Source organism: Eublepharis macularius, chromosome 1 (assembly GCF_028583425.1).
Source record: "Eublepharis macularius isolate TG4126 chromosome 1, MPM_Emac_v1.0, whole genome shotgun sequence".
Taxonomy (NCBI): domain Eukaryota; kingdom Metazoa; phylum Chordata; class Lepidosauria; order Squamata; family Eublepharidae; genus Eublepharis; species Eublepharis macularius.
In genome coordinates, this window is record NC_072790.1 from 30,408,870 (window position 1) to 30,424,002 (window position 15,133).

The 15,133-nt window shown below is 42.9% G+C and overlaps 1 protein-coding gene across 1 annotated transcript in view; it reads left to right on the forward strand.

Annotated features, from left to right (window-relative positions):
• FNDC3A (fibronectin type III domain containing 3A) overlaps positions 1-15,133 on the forward strand; it is a 74,944-nt gene that overhangs the window by 37,765 nt on the left and 22,046 nt on the right. Inside the window, exons 11-19 of the mRNA XM_054998019.1 lie at positions 1,245-1,331; positions 2,767-2,905; positions 4,041-4,109; positions 7,983-8,101; positions 10,560-10,665; positions 10,759-10,931; positions 12,946-13,059; positions 14,044-14,193; positions 14,285-14,559. Coding sequence (XP_054853994.1) covers positions 1,245-1,331; positions 2,767-2,905; positions 4,041-4,109; positions 7,983-8,101; positions 10,560-10,665; positions 10,759-10,931; positions 12,946-13,059; positions 14,044-14,193; positions 14,285-14,559 — 1,232 coding nt within the window. The remainder of the gene's footprint in view (positions 1-1,244; positions 1,332-2,766; positions 2,906-4,040; positions 4,110-7,982; positions 8,102-10,559; positions 10,666-10,758; positions 10,932-12,945; positions 13,060-14,043; positions 14,194-14,284; positions 14,560-15,133) is intronic.

Sequence of the window (15,133 nt, forward strand, 5' to 3'; positions counted from 1 at the left end):
TGTCTGCAAGGGTTCCCCAATCCCTGGCTGTGCTTCGGGGGACCACATAGGGCTGCAGGAGGAAGGAGAAAATGGGTGGGGTGGGGGAGATCTACCAATGAAACATCCATTGGAACCAAGCTTTAATCTTTACTGTGGACCTGTGGTTCAAGACTCTCTTCATCGGATATATCAATAAGGTATAAAGATGATGGCACAAAATATTCTGCAGGCAATCTTTTCCCAAAGACAACGAGATGCTGTCACAGAGTTGCCATTGCCCACAGCGTATTCATGAGGGTTTTTTTGCTGCTGTCAACTGTCAAATGGGCTTTGCAAGGCTGTAATACTTCAAGCACTAGAAGGGAAAAAAATTAAGCTACCTCTGACCACAAATAACTAGAGAAAAGAAACACAGACACAGCCAGCATTTTTTATTCTTGATTTAAAAACAAACAAATAAATCTCGCAAGTGTGTGTATATATCCGTGTGTGTGTCTACTTTTCTTCTTAAGCATACATATATCTCTTTAAAAGTAAAAACAAAGTTTGCTGTCCTTTGTAATGTTCTGCCTTTTGAAAAACATTTTCTTTATTCCCCCTTGAATACATTTTTCTTTTAATGGTGGTGTTGCCCATCTCCAATACACCCAATAAATGGAATAGAATTTATAACATGAGCCAGCGTCAGATAAGCCCTAGCATATCTGTCATGGTTGTGTTTGATTCCTGTTTCAGTGTTGTTCTGGTCTTATTGCCAGTGTTCTATGTGTTATCCTCTGAGAGTATACAAAGGTACCCTTGAGCTAAGAGAGCGCTTAATTGCTTATCTTGCAGTCCCTGGCCTGGGAGAGTGACCTTGCAGTATAACAGAAACTGCACCAACTGTCTGAAAGATCTAACGACTGTGGAATATTTATGCTTTCTTCCCCATGTTCTCACACTTTGCATGCTCAAACTCTAACAGACTTTCCTACACTATTAGGGGCGGGGTTTTGACCTATAATTCCCCTAGCTTTAGTTACTAACCTCATTCCAGCCAATAACCCTGGTCTGGATACTGGTATACTCATCAATAAAGTAACTTTAACTCATACACCTTGAGTGATGCAGTGAAGTGCTTTGGCATGCCTGGCAAGACCTGACAGCCACTACATGCGCTGGAGATGTGGGACAGTGACTGTTGATTTCACATTCAGCATGTTTTTGAAACTATTTACACAAACCTATGTCACCTAAGTAAATCCCTTTTCACTTGTTTATAGGGACAAGGTTTCGAGCCGAAATACAGAGGTGATGAACTAGCTTATACAGTGAAGAATCTTAAAAGAAGTAAAAAGTATAAATTTAGGGTAAGATTTTCATTTGTAAATGCTTAGTCATTAAAAGAGCGTATTCATCACATCATGCCCATCATTTAAAATAATAGTTGTAGAATTATATAATGGGTTAGATCCAGCACAAAATTTCCACTTGTGCTAGAGCTCTTGTACAAGAGAAAATACACCCCCCCCAAAAGATGGGAACTGCTTGCACTAAGTCAAATTTATTGTATCCCTGCTTGTATTTCTGCTTCTGCAAGATCTTGTGAAATCAGTTTTGCAGCACTGAACATATAGGAGCGAAAGTGCTAGGTGCTGCACAAGATCTTGCACAGGCAGAACTGTACCAAATCCATTTACATTTCTGCTTATGCCTCTCTGGATCCAAGCCATTATCTGTTATGGCATGGAAACCATCATAGGGGAGAGAGAATGGGCTACCTTTGACATTTTTTGGCTTTGTACTTCAGAACTTCCTAAACCAGGGGTCCCCAATGTGGTGCCCATGGGCACATGTGCCCACTAACACATTTCCTTAAGCCTTTCTGTTTTTAGAAAGTGGGCGGGGCCAGGTGTGGCTTTTGCCAAGGAGGTCTTCTGATTGGCTGTTGAAGATCTGATTGCCCTTGCAGGTTTTTAAAAAATTTCTCTGGCAGCAGCTGCCCACCACAGCACAAGGATTTTCTTTGCATGACTGAAGCTGCTTATCTGTCAGACTCAGAACATATTGTTAAATCATAGGTTCACTTTAAAAGGCATCCTGTTAAACAATTGCTGTCTGAAATGTTGAAGAGGTACCATTAGCGTTATGCCTAACCTCACTCTCCGATACTTTGTGGTTGGCTGTCTCCTGTGGCAGACATTTTGTGGTTGTGGCCAGTGGCCACCATCCTGTGTCAAAATTCCAAAGTTGCCCGCAGGTTCCAAAAAGTTGGGGACCTTTTTTTAATGTTCATTCGTTTTTTGGCTTTTGTATAAGATATGATCCTATTCTTTATAGCTTAGAGTTTAGTACAGATATTCTTCATTTTTAAATAATTTGCAAAGAATATTCTGGCAGCTATCAACATGTGAAATAACTATACTTCTTGCACTTATGAGGGCCAAGCTACAAGTGAGGAATGACACTTGAACGACAAGTGAACAGACTCACGTGTATTCCTCCCTGTTCACTTGCGCTCCACTATCAGTATCAAGTGGAGTGCAAGTAGAGCGCAAGTGAACAGGGAGGAATACACGTGAGTCTGTTCACTTGTCGTTCAAGTGTCATTCCTCACTTGTAGCTTGGCTCTTAGACTGCTCCTTTCAAGTAAATAAAAAATGGCATGTTTTTGCACACCAGCAGAGCAGTGATAAACAAAGGGTACATTTTACTTTGGGGCTAAGTGCTTGTTGTATATGTATATGTATATTTCTACATATGTGTAGAAATATACAGACAATGCTTTCAATCATATTTTTACAGGTAATTGCCTACAACTCAGAAGGTAAAAGCAATCCAAGTGATGTTGCCATCTTCACTACTTGGCCAGATAAACCTGGAGCACCTTTGAAACCAACTATCAAGGGGAAAATTCATGCACGAAGCATGGAAATATGTTGGGGTACAATTCAGTCAATTTCTTAATCGAGGCTATGATGTTATTAACATGGCAATATGAAGTCTAGCTTCTGGTCACATGATTACTTCTGGAACCAATGCTGTAATTCTGGATTGGCTCTGATGTTGATAAACCAAAGTTACAGGAAATGTGGCTTCTTTGTGACTTCCAGGGGTTAATTTCAGGTGGGTAGCCATGTTGGTCTGTAATAGAAGATCAAAATTTGGGTCCAGTAGCACCTTAGCGGCCAACTAGATTTCCAGGGTGTGAATTTTGGAGAGTCAACGCACCCTCGAAATCTAGTTAGCTTGTAAGGTGCTACTGGACCTGAATCTTATTTTTAAGGAATTAGTTTCCGAAACAAAAGCTGTCTGGGCCAGTCAGAACTTTAAATGTTTGGAGATCAGGACAGTATTGTGATGCCAAGCTTAAAAGCCAAATGTATTTACACAAGAGTTTAGCCAAGGTTTGGTTATTGCCAAGGGTAGTTTTCTATTTCCCACTGTCAGTGTTACAGCTTGGCCCGTTACATGATTACTTGGAAGGAAAACCAACAGCTGATTTCAGTGAGACTTTTCCCTTCCTTCTTTCCTTATGTCCCACTTTGCCCCCAGTGGGGACCCAGAGAGGCTTATTTATTATTATAATTATTTATTTTATTTTTAACCCACCCTCCCCGCAGGTGGGCTCAGGGCGAGGTACAACATGGATTAAAATACAGCTTAAAATCAATTATAAAAACAGATAAAATACAGATAAAAACAGATAAAATACTGTGCCCCTTTTGGGCACATTCTCTCCTCCATTTTAACCTCGCAACAATTCTGTGAAGTAGGTCAGGCTGAGAGTCTGTGATTGGCCCAAGGTCACCCAGAAAGCTTCTATGGCAGAATGGGGATATGAACCCGAATCTCCCAGATCCATGGCTGGCACTGTAACCAGTAATACAAAAGACTGCAACTTTTCAAAGGGTTTGGGCTATGGAATATTGCTTCAAGGTGCTAGTGTACAGTCACAGTTTTTTTGCTCAGCAGTCCAGAGTTTTCATTTATAAAAATACAGCCCATGTCTGCATTCTTTCCCTTATTTTTCTTTATACTTATCTGTGTTGATGTTGTTATGGGGTTTTTTTTGGCAGAGCCACCAACAGACAATGGAGGAGCAGCAATCACTAAATACATTTTAGAAATCTCTGAAGGCTTAAATGGTAAGAAATAATTCAGGAAGATTTGAAGTTCCTGATAGTCCCTTATTTTGCACCCTTTCTCTTTGCTATTCCTAAAATATTCCTCATATTTTGTATTGGTAATAATATGTGGATAAACTGTTTACAGGCTTACAGTGCAATCCTAAGCACAGTTGCAGCCTTCTAAGTGGACTTCAATAGGCTTAGAAGACTCTGCTTAAGGCTGCAGTGTTGGGCCTGTAGGCTCTTGATACGAGGCTGCCAACTGGAGGCTGCTCTTGATATGAGGTTGCCTGGTTAGATCTCTCAGAATTATAATGGATCTCCAGACTACAGAGATCAGTTCCCCTGTGTTACCAGAACTGCTATTTTAAGGGGAAATTAGCAAGCAGTTTGGCTTAAGTTAGTGCGGATCTTTACCAATGTATACCAGAGTCCGACTTCCAGATTGCTCACGCAATAAAGAGGTGGTGACTAATCAATACAAAAATGTGTTTACTAAGATGTGGCATAAGCCTACAATAGCACAAACATACAAGAGACATACAAGGGCTAAGTGAGAAAAATAGAGCCGTTTGCATTAGCAGGTACCCACTTGAGATCGATGGAATGGGGCGATACTTCACCTGATCACGGCGAGAAGCAGAGACAGTAGTAGCGAAGTGGGGCGATATCCAATGCCTGCACTAGATACGCGGAGTGACAGTCGGGGGTCAGGAGAGGAACGGCGCACACCTCATGGCAGGCAGAGCCTGATTAAGTACCCAAAAATGTACCTTGAGGCGGGGGCCTTCTGGGTGGTTCTCAGGAGGAGAAACAAAAGCTTGATGGTTCTATAACTACAGCTAATGGGCCACTTTAGGGTCTGAATGTATGATTGTGACACCTTAGGAAGATGGGACAAAGGAGGGGAGGGAGTGCCGGGCGGGTTGATCGGATCTGTCAGGAAGCTGGAGTTGTCTTGATGGGATCTGCCCTGGAATGCAGTGGTTGTATTGGCATGCGTCCAGTAGGTATTCTGGACGGTTGGCACGTAGTTCCCATCTCAGGGCGGCTTCCAGCAATATGCATATCAGGGCGAGGCTGGACTCCGTGAACGTGACAGGAGCTGGTTTTGGAATGGCGCGCTTAGAGCAAACTGTCCATGGTGACTCTCTGCTGCCTGGGAACATGGCTTCTCCCCTGGCACTCATTGTGGGCTGGCTAGCAGGCTACCCAGTGGCAGGGGCAGACCCAGTGGCCGTCCTGCAAGGAGCTCCCCATGGGGACTGACCAGGGGGTGCCTGGCCAGGCTCGCGGAGGGTCCTCCCAGATGGCACTGTGCTGTTAGTGGCATTGTTCCAGGCCCAGGTGGGGTTCGTGTTCAAGAAAGCAGGAAACAGGTGTTGGTGACACAGTCCATAACAGCAGAGAGGCAGGGGGCAAGCACAGGCAATGCTGCCCCTAACAGAATTCTTGGCAGAGTCTTTGAACAGCAAAGCAGGAAGCTGACATAGTCCATAGCAGACTCCATAACAGGGCTGGGGGGTCCACTGGCAACACCTGGAGAAAATCAAGATTCAAATCCAGTAGCACCTTAAAGACCAACAAGATTTTCAAAGTATAAGCTCTCAAGAGTCAGAGCTCCCTCCTTCAGGTATATTACATCTTATATGTATTGCATATCATATCAACAGGGAACTTTGACTCTCAAAAGCTTAAGCCCTGAAAATCTTGTTGGTCTTTAAGGTGCTACTGGACACATCATGCTGTGTGTGTTATGTGCTATCAAACAACTTCCAACTTATGGCGACAGTATGAATTAGCAACCTCCAAAATGTTCTGTCATTAACAGCCTTGCCCAGCTATTGCAAACTGGAGGCCCCGGCTTCTTTTATCGAGTCAATCCATATCATGTTGGGCCCTCCTCTTTTCCTACTGTCTTCTGCTTTTCTTAGCACTGTTGTCTTTTCCAGTTAGTCTTTTCTTCTCATGGCATGACCAAAGCATGATAGCCTCAGTCATTTTAGCTTCTAGGGAGAATTTGGGTTTGATTTGATCTAGAACCCACTTATTTGTGTATTTGGTCATTAGTAAAGCTCTCCTCCAGCACTACATTTCAAATGAATCCATTTTTTTCCTGTCTGTTTTCTTCACTGTCCAACTTTCACATCCATACATAGTAATGGGAATACCATAGTATGGATTCTCTTGATCTTGGTCCTCAGCAACACATCCTTATCCTTAAGGATCTTTCTAATTCTTTCAGAGCTGCCATTCCAAATCAGTCTCTTTCTGATTTCTGAGAGCCAAGCTACAAGTGACGCCTGACACAGGTTGGACACTTGTCAGCTTCCCTCAAGTTTTGATGGGAAATGTAGGCATCCTGGTCTTGCAGCTGTAATGGAGAGCCAAGCTGTAAAACCAGGACGCCTACATTTCCCATCAAAACTTGAGGAAAGCTGACAAGTGTCCAACCTGTGTAAGGCGTCACTTGTAGCTTGGCTCGGAGTTGCAGTCTCCCATTTGGTTGATGATTGAGCCAAGGAATAAAAAATCCTTAATGATTTAAAACTGTATGGTGGGATATTTGTCTATGAGGCCAATTTCTGTTGCTTTTGGACCCGTGGTGGGGAGGGCATGATACAGATATTCATTTCTTTCCCCATGTGGGTTTCAATAAGGAAAACCATCTAGAGGGAAAGAGACAAGCTCTGCCCACTGCGAACTTCCACCTCACAGGCTCCCTGCAGCTGCTCTGAGTAAAAGAAAAACGTCCTAATTAAATCCTTCATGCAACTGAGCTATTATTGCATGTTTGGGATTATAGCCTTTGTCAGGCAATCCGACTTCTGTCTTGTAAAGTAGAACCAAGCAGGTTTATCAAAATTATGACATGTAAATGTGGCCTTGTTGACGCTGTGTAAAAAAATTAAATATCGATTATTTGATTAAAATGTATTATTGGATTAAACTTCCTTCCCCTCAGGCCCTTTTGAATATTATTTCCCATCACTTTAACTATAATCTTATTATCAAGACACTATGCATAATGAAACTATTGTATTATAAACTAGCTGTGCCAAATATTTGTGATTTTTTTACTTCAGCTAACTGATACAGAGCTGTCTAGCAAACCAGGTTTGTGAAACAATGGTGTAATTTCCAGAAACTCCCAGAAGTCCAATAAGGTCCCACAGTATGATCTGGAGGTACGTGAGGCAGTCATTGTGATGAAGTGTAGCTGGTCTGGGCCTACTCATTTGGTTGCATACTGCAGATCCATTCCACTAACGCAGGGCGTTCCCAAACTTTATCAGTCTGTGGGCATCTTTCGAATTCTGCCATAAGAGGAAGGAAGCTGAAATGCAAGGGAGAAAGGTACTCTCTCTCTCTCTCTCTCTCTCTCTCTCTCTCTCTCTCTCTCTCTCTCTCTCTCTCTCTCACACACACACACACACACACACACACACAGAGGGGAGAAAGGAGTGAGAGAGAGAATAAAACCAACACAGTGGTGGCAGCTGCCGAAACAACATTATTTTAATCTGCACAGCCAATCAGATCTCGAATGACCAATCAGAAGCCCTCCTGGGCAAGAGCCCAACCTGGCTGGCGAGCACCAGGAAAGGTGTCAGCGGGTGCTATCGTGCACATGGGCACCATGTTGGGGACCCCTGCATTAATGGCAGTACCCTCTCCTGGTTCCAGATACCTTCCTCTGATGCAAGAGGTTAAAGTGGAACACATCTGTGGGATTTAACTTAATGCCTGGATGGAAGCTGGCCCATGCACACTGCCTTTGGTTCCGTGGAGCTGGAGACAGTAAAGACAAATGCTTGTCTGGAGTTTCTGAAGTACCTGCACTTTCTCATAAATGACGACTGAAAATTGTACCTTGGGTCACTTTTCCAGGGAACCAATGGGACATGATCTACAGCGGAGCTGCTACAGAACATTCCTGTGGCCATCTGAACCCAGGCTGCTTTTATCGCTTACGGGTATCCTGTGTTGGAGAAGGAGGACAAAGTGTGGTAAAGTTTTTTTTAAAAAATTATTAGTGCAAAATGAAACAAACAACCAAAAAACCCATACAAAAATGCTAGTTACTAAGACACCATTAGCAAATCTATAAATAAGCTTCTATAAAATTTTTCCAAATATCTAAAAATATGCATGTAGAACGCAATTGCCTTCTATATGCAATACATTCAAATGTTGATAAGTTTATAAGGTACTCAGTCCAATGATTTATGAGAAGCAGGCTTTCCAGTAGGAATTGTAGGGCACAGAGGGTCGATTTCCCTTGACCATTAGATTCCAAAAGACAGTCAAATAGTTTAACAGTATATTAACATCCTCAAAAATAAATGAGTATTCTAATACAAAGTTAATATGAGTAATGACTTCTTTCCAATAGGGCTGAATGACTGAACATGCATCTTGTGAAGTACACCACCAACTATTAGACACTGTGCTTAATCCTTTAGTAAAAAGCTGTTGTGGGGTCTAGTATACCCTAAACATATTTTTTTTTGCTGAGTAAGTCACAGCTTCAGATCCAGAGCAGCAACAGCTATAAGGCTTAAAGCCTTATCCCAATTAGACGCTCCAGCTCATTATTCCACTAAGTCTCTAAACATAGAGATAGCAGGAACTCCAAGGGTCATCTAGTCCAACCCTCTTCCCAATGCGGGAAATTCACAGCTATCTCCCTACCTCTCACCTCCCTCAGTGAACCCTGCTCTATGCCCAGAGGAAGGCAAAAACCTTCCAGGATCTCTGGCCTATCTGGCCTGGAGGAAAATTCCTTCCTGACCCCAAAGTGGCAATCAGCATTACCCTGGGCATATAAGAAAGGGCCACGAGAGCCTAGCACCGGCATATCCCTTCATGCCCTCCCTCTCCTGATCATTCATATTAAGTAAGAGAATCATCATAGCTGCCAGATGACCACCAACCCTCTTCTTAAACCCCTAACTGCATCTTCTCTCTCCTCCCCTCCTCTTCTATATTTGACCAGTTTCTGTACTATGCATCTGACGAAGAGAACTTGATTCTCGAAAGCTTATGCTACAATAAAATTGGTTAGTCTTAAAGGTGCTACTGGACTCTTTTTGATTTTACCTACAAGGAGGGAGAGCCACCACCTCCTGAGGAAGCCTGTTCCACTGAGGAGCAGCTCTAACTGTCAGGACGTTCTTTGTAATGTTTAGCTGAAAACTCTTTTGCTTTAATTTTAACTTCTTTTTTTCTAGTACAACCAGCTGGGGCAACAGAAAACAACTCTGCTCTATTTTCTATGTGACAGCCCTTCAAATACTTGAAGAGGGCTATTATATCACTTCTCAGTCACCTCCTCTCCAGGCTAAACATACCCTGCTCCTTCAACCTTCCCTTATAAGACTTGGTCTCCAGACTTCTCGCCATCTTCATTGTCTTCCTTTAGACAAGTTCTAGCCTGTCAACATCTTTCTTAAACTGAGGTGCCCAAAACTGAATACAGAACAGGGTAAAGCAATACCATCACTTCGCATGATCTGGACACTGTACTTCTGTTGATACAGCCTAAAATCGCATTTGCCTTTTTAGCTACAGCACCACAGTGCTGACTCATGTATGAGAGTCAAAGCTCCCTTCTTCAGATACGAAGAAGAAGGGAGCTATCTGAAGAAGGGAGCTTTGACTCTCAAAAGCTTATACCTTGAAAATCTTGTTGGTCTCTAAGATGCCACTGAACTCAAATCCTGCTAAAATAATAACGACCATTTTGACCATTTTTCCTAGTGGACCAGGAGAGGAGATGGCTGTTTATGTGGGACTAGGGCAGGGAAACATGCCACATAGGAGCCCCATTGCTTCTGCCCTTTATCTGCAGCTGCACCAACCCCTCTCCATTATGAAAGCACCCCTGTGTAAGCAGTGGCTGTTGCATTGCCTGCAGTCTAGCCCTTAATTTCAACATGTTTCATCAACTCCTGGAATAAGATAACAGTTGCCATCTCCAGATTGGGAAATGCCTGGAGTTTTGGGTGTAGGGGAGGGGAGGGACGTCAGCAGGGTATAATCCGATCCGATCCAAGCCACACAGTCGTGTCCAACCCTCGGCTACTCCGTAGATAGTCTCCCTCCAGGCCTTTCTGTCCTATAGCGAGTCGAGAGAGATCCGCAGAGTCTCGCAGTGAAGTTTTTACAGGGTAGTTCACCATTGCTTTCCCCAACCCAACACACTTAGCCGTATGACAGCCACGGATGGTAAGTCATACGTTGCCACCCCCTTGGCACTTTGAGCCGGTGTGGGATAAGGGGGCAAGGTATAATGCCACCCTCTAAAATAGCCATTTTCTCCAGGCAAATCTCTGTAGATGTCAGTTGTACTTCAGAGAGATCTCCAGGTCCCCCTGGAGGTTGGCAGCCCTAAAAAAAAGATCAAGATCAAGTTTACAACGATTGGTGAGCGAATGTTTATTGCTATTTTTATTGGTATTGTAGGCATCTGACTCATTATTGGTGCAGACACCACCCATGTTACCTGGTCCTTGTCAGCCTCCAAGGTTGCAGGGCAGACCAAGATCAAGAGAGATTGCATTACGCTGGGGTAATGTTGTTTAATATAGTAATTCATTTAACATTTTTACTTCATGTTAACATTTAAAGAAAAACCTTCATTACTCTTTTTCTCTTGTTTCAGGGCTTCCTCTTGCAGATAATGGATCATCGATAATCTCTTACAGTTTGGAAATGTCTACAGGAACAGATGAACCTCGGGAAGTTTACTGCGGCCCTGATGAAGAATGCACAGTCAACAACCTCCTCCCTGGAACAACGTATAGCTTCCAACTGAGGGCTGCTAATGCAGCTGGGGTGAGGAGGGAACCCAGGCAAAAGCAGTCAGGTGGCATGCATATGGTCTCACAAATATATATATATTAATTAAATAAAACTCTTATTGATGACATTTTTATCCTCGTTAGGGTTGCTGTATGTCCGTTGGGAGCAGGAGATCTCTCACCCCCAGTGGGTGTTGCCTGCCAGCAGTCTGCCAGCTGGCAGAAGAGAAAAATTATTTTAAAACTTACTGTTGACTATAGTGTTATGTCACTTCTGGGAAAAAATGGAAGTGATGTTTTACCTCTCTAGGAATTGTCAAAATCTCTATGGTAAAAACATCAGATTTTTGCAGTTCCTAAAGAGGACTGATGTCACTTTTGGGTTTTCCTGGAAATGATGTCACACTGTCACTGATGGCCACTCCCAGTTCCTGCTGGTTGCCAGGCTGGGGCTGGCACCCTAATCTTCTCCTTCCTTCCAAGGAGCCCAGGACAGTGAAAATGCCATCTCTCCCTCCACTTTACAACTGACTTGTGAGATGGCTTAGAGTGAGATGATGACTGGCCCAAGGTCACTCAATGGGTGAACAGGGGGTAGAATCTGAAACATTCTATACAAAAGACCATTTTATATTACTGAAGATTATTTGTATGATGACCAAACAGTCTAACTGAAGAATTAAATAAAAATCTGTTTTGTGTGTATGTAGGGTTGTCAACCTCCAGTTAGGACCTGGAATTCTCCTGGAATTACAACTGATCTCCAGACAACAAGAATTAGTTCTCCTGGATAAAATGGCTGCTTTGGAGGGTGGACTCTACAGTATTATACCCTACAGAGCTCCCTCTCCTTCCCAAACTCCACTCTCCCAACTTGGAATCGGCAACCCTATTTATTTGTTTGTTTAAAACATTAATATGCTGCGTTTTCACCCAAACAGGGTCCCTAGTTGGAAGAGTATTAAGCTATTTGAACAGCTCAAGGTTCCTTGTGGGATACTCTTCTCTATCTGTGCCTGGAAAAGGTTTATTGAAAAACAAATTGCCTCTAAATAGATAATATGTATTATTGCATCCCAAATGGAGCTGGATTGCTACAGACAATGCAAGAACCTCTTCCTCGATTTAACTATGATTTATTCTTAGAAGTAAGAAACAAGGGTATAGCTACCCGTGCAGCAAAGCTACCCCATCCATATATAGGACACAGTCCTATTCACTTATAAAAGCGATCTCCAGAGCATTTCCATTATAAAGTGATTCTAATCTCTTGATCAAAGTGCCCTCTTGAGTATTTCCGTTTTGCAAATTCTGTGAAATGACGTAAGTGGGGTGGGGCTTCTTGATCTCCTCATGCTTAGGGTTGCCAGATCCCTTTACCCTCCCAGCAGGAAGGAGAGGACCTGGCCCTCACCTTTTTTTTCTTCTTCACAAGTGACGTCATTGTGCAGTGACATCATTGAGCAGGCCCAGGAGCACGTGCCTGTTTCACACCAATCCGATTCAGCCCGTTTGGGGCCCAAATCGACCCAGTGCAAAGCGTGGAAGTGCTTCCAATGCAGTGTGATGATGTCACTCCTGGAAATGCTGTGAAGTAGGGCTGCCAACTCCAGGTTGAGAAATTCCTGGAGATGTAAGGGGGGGGTGGAGCCTGGGGAGGGTCGAGTTTGAGGAAGGAAGGGATCTCAGTGGGCGATAATCCCATAGAATCCACCCTCCAAAGCAGCCATTTCCTCCAGGGGAACTGATCTCTGTCATCTGGAGATCCGTTTTAATTCCGGACCCTACCTGGATGTTGACAACCCTACTGTGAAGCTTGCTGGGTGCCCTTGAGCCAAGTACTTCCTTCCTCAGCTTAATCTACTTCACAGGGTTGTTGTGATAAAATGGGCAAAGGGATATATGTTGTCCTGAGCTCCTTGGAGAAAGGGTGGGGTAAAAATGTACTAAATAAATAAATCGTAGTTGTATCATTCTTGGTGCCGGACTTAAGAAATACACATTGCATTTCTAGAACCAAATGATAATTATGTCAACTCCTTTATCAGTTTGGCCCCTATTCGGAGAAGTGCCAACACACCACGGCCCCTGGCCCGCCAGACCAATGCAGGCCCCCAGAGGTGACATACAGATCTGCAACATGTGCGGTCATATTTTGGGAGGTAGGAACTTCACATTATTTACTTTATTTATACTTTTCTTTCCCGCTGAGGCGCAAGGTGAATTGCACTGTGGCCTATGGACTGTCTTCTATATTTGCATATAGAGTTTGTGTCTCCCAGAGTAATACTGCCTTTAAAAAATATCTGAGTACAGCCCTGATACGCAAAAGGGCCCTATTGCATGTGCTCTTTCCCTTTCATAATTCATAGCTAAATAACATCCCAGTCTCCTGCCTCCTGATTACTGAGTTATAAGAGCAACACAATAGGCAACTCTGTATTAAATCATCAAATACTTGTTAACACAAGAAACTGCCTGCAAGATCCAGATAACCTTGGAATGTACAGAGAAAAAACTTCTTATCTGTGTTCCTTTTTCCACGTCTAGATTCTTTCAGAGGAATTGTAGCAAAACTGAGCCTGTGCTCACTGAGTTCTAAACTGTGGAGTTTATTCTTTTCTTTAAAGCATTAGATGCAGTAATTCAACGTCTCATACCCAAGCACTTTCATGCTGACCTAGCAAGTCATAGGGCTTATTTGCATGATCTTTTTTCAATTAAATTCTGGATTTCAGAATTAAAGTTTCAGCGCTTCCATTTCCTACATAGACCTTCTATGATTGGCCTTTTTAGATGTACTATTATACTTAAAAGTGCCTATATTGTGTAGAAGTATAAATATGAACAATTTTTCAACTGTATTTTAAGAGGTTGTTTTTAAGGGGATTTACGAAACCTGTGCAATTTTCACTGCATTCTTAATTCCTTTGAGTCTTTAAGGTGCCCTAAGGTTCTTATTTGCTTTTGCTGTAACACCACTGTCTCTCTGGAATTTGCTCTCTTTATGCAACATACTCTTTTCAAGGAAAGGAAAAGTTCTGTTGTGTAATTTATAAAGACAGTGTCACTTTGGTAAGATGGGTTTGATTTTTTTTATTTTGAACAACGAATTTTAATGCCAGCTACTTTGAATGTTTTGAAAGGTTCCTGCTAGCAATGGAGTGGACATCACAGAATATCGGTTGCAGTGGGGAACTGCAGAAGGAGGCATGCATATCTGCTACTGTGGGCCAGGACTCAGTTATGAGATAAAAGGCCTCTTGCCAGCAACTTTATATTATGCCAAAGTTCAGGTAAAGGGAGAAAAAGAAAGCTGCATGCTTGCTTTTCACTAACCTTGGATTTTATGGTTCACATGGTCTTTTTTTCCCTGCTTCATTACAGGCTGTCAATGCGGCAGGTGCAGGGCCTTTTAGCGAGGTGGCAGTCTGTTTGACTCCACGTTCTGTCCCTGCCATGGTAACTTGCCTCCGAGAAGATAAGGTGGAGAACCCCCTCTATTCACCTTCTACCTGCCTTGCGATCAGCTGGGAGAAGCCCTGTGACCATGGATCTGAAATAACTGGCTACACCATAGACTATGGGGAAAAGCAGCCCATCACTGTGGGGAAGGTGGCAAGCTGTATCGTAGGCAACCTGCTGCCAGACACTACATACAGGTATGATTTGCAAAGATAAATCTCCTTGCGATGGGAAGCTGTCATTAGAGTCAGGGATGCTGCAGATTTCACCACGGATGCCTTCGACAGTCAAACTTACCCATGTTCAAAGATGTCTGTCAGATGTAAGCTGATCACCCAGCCTGTTCGCTTCATTTATTTTATTTGTTTATTTAAAATATTTATTCGCTACTTTTGCTTCTAAGGTGCTCCAGGTACAATGAAAAATATGCAAAAACAGCAGTTAAAAACAGAATTAAAACACCGTTAAAACACATTACAAATCTGTCCTAAATAAAACAGTTCTATACCACCCTCTTGGTACCTACCTTTGGGGGTTTTTTTTAACCTTGTATTATTATATTTTATGCCAATGAAAGGTTTATGATGATGAAGAATAAAACAGTCTTCAGCTGACACTTGAAAGTGAGGGGGTCAGGTTCATCTCCCTGGGGAGATTGTTCCATTGTTGTGGGGCTGCCACCAAAAAGGCCCTCTTCTGTTTACCCGCCAACTGAGTTTCTTTGGTTGCTGGGACAGTCAGGAGGGGACCCTATGATCTTAGATGTAAGCT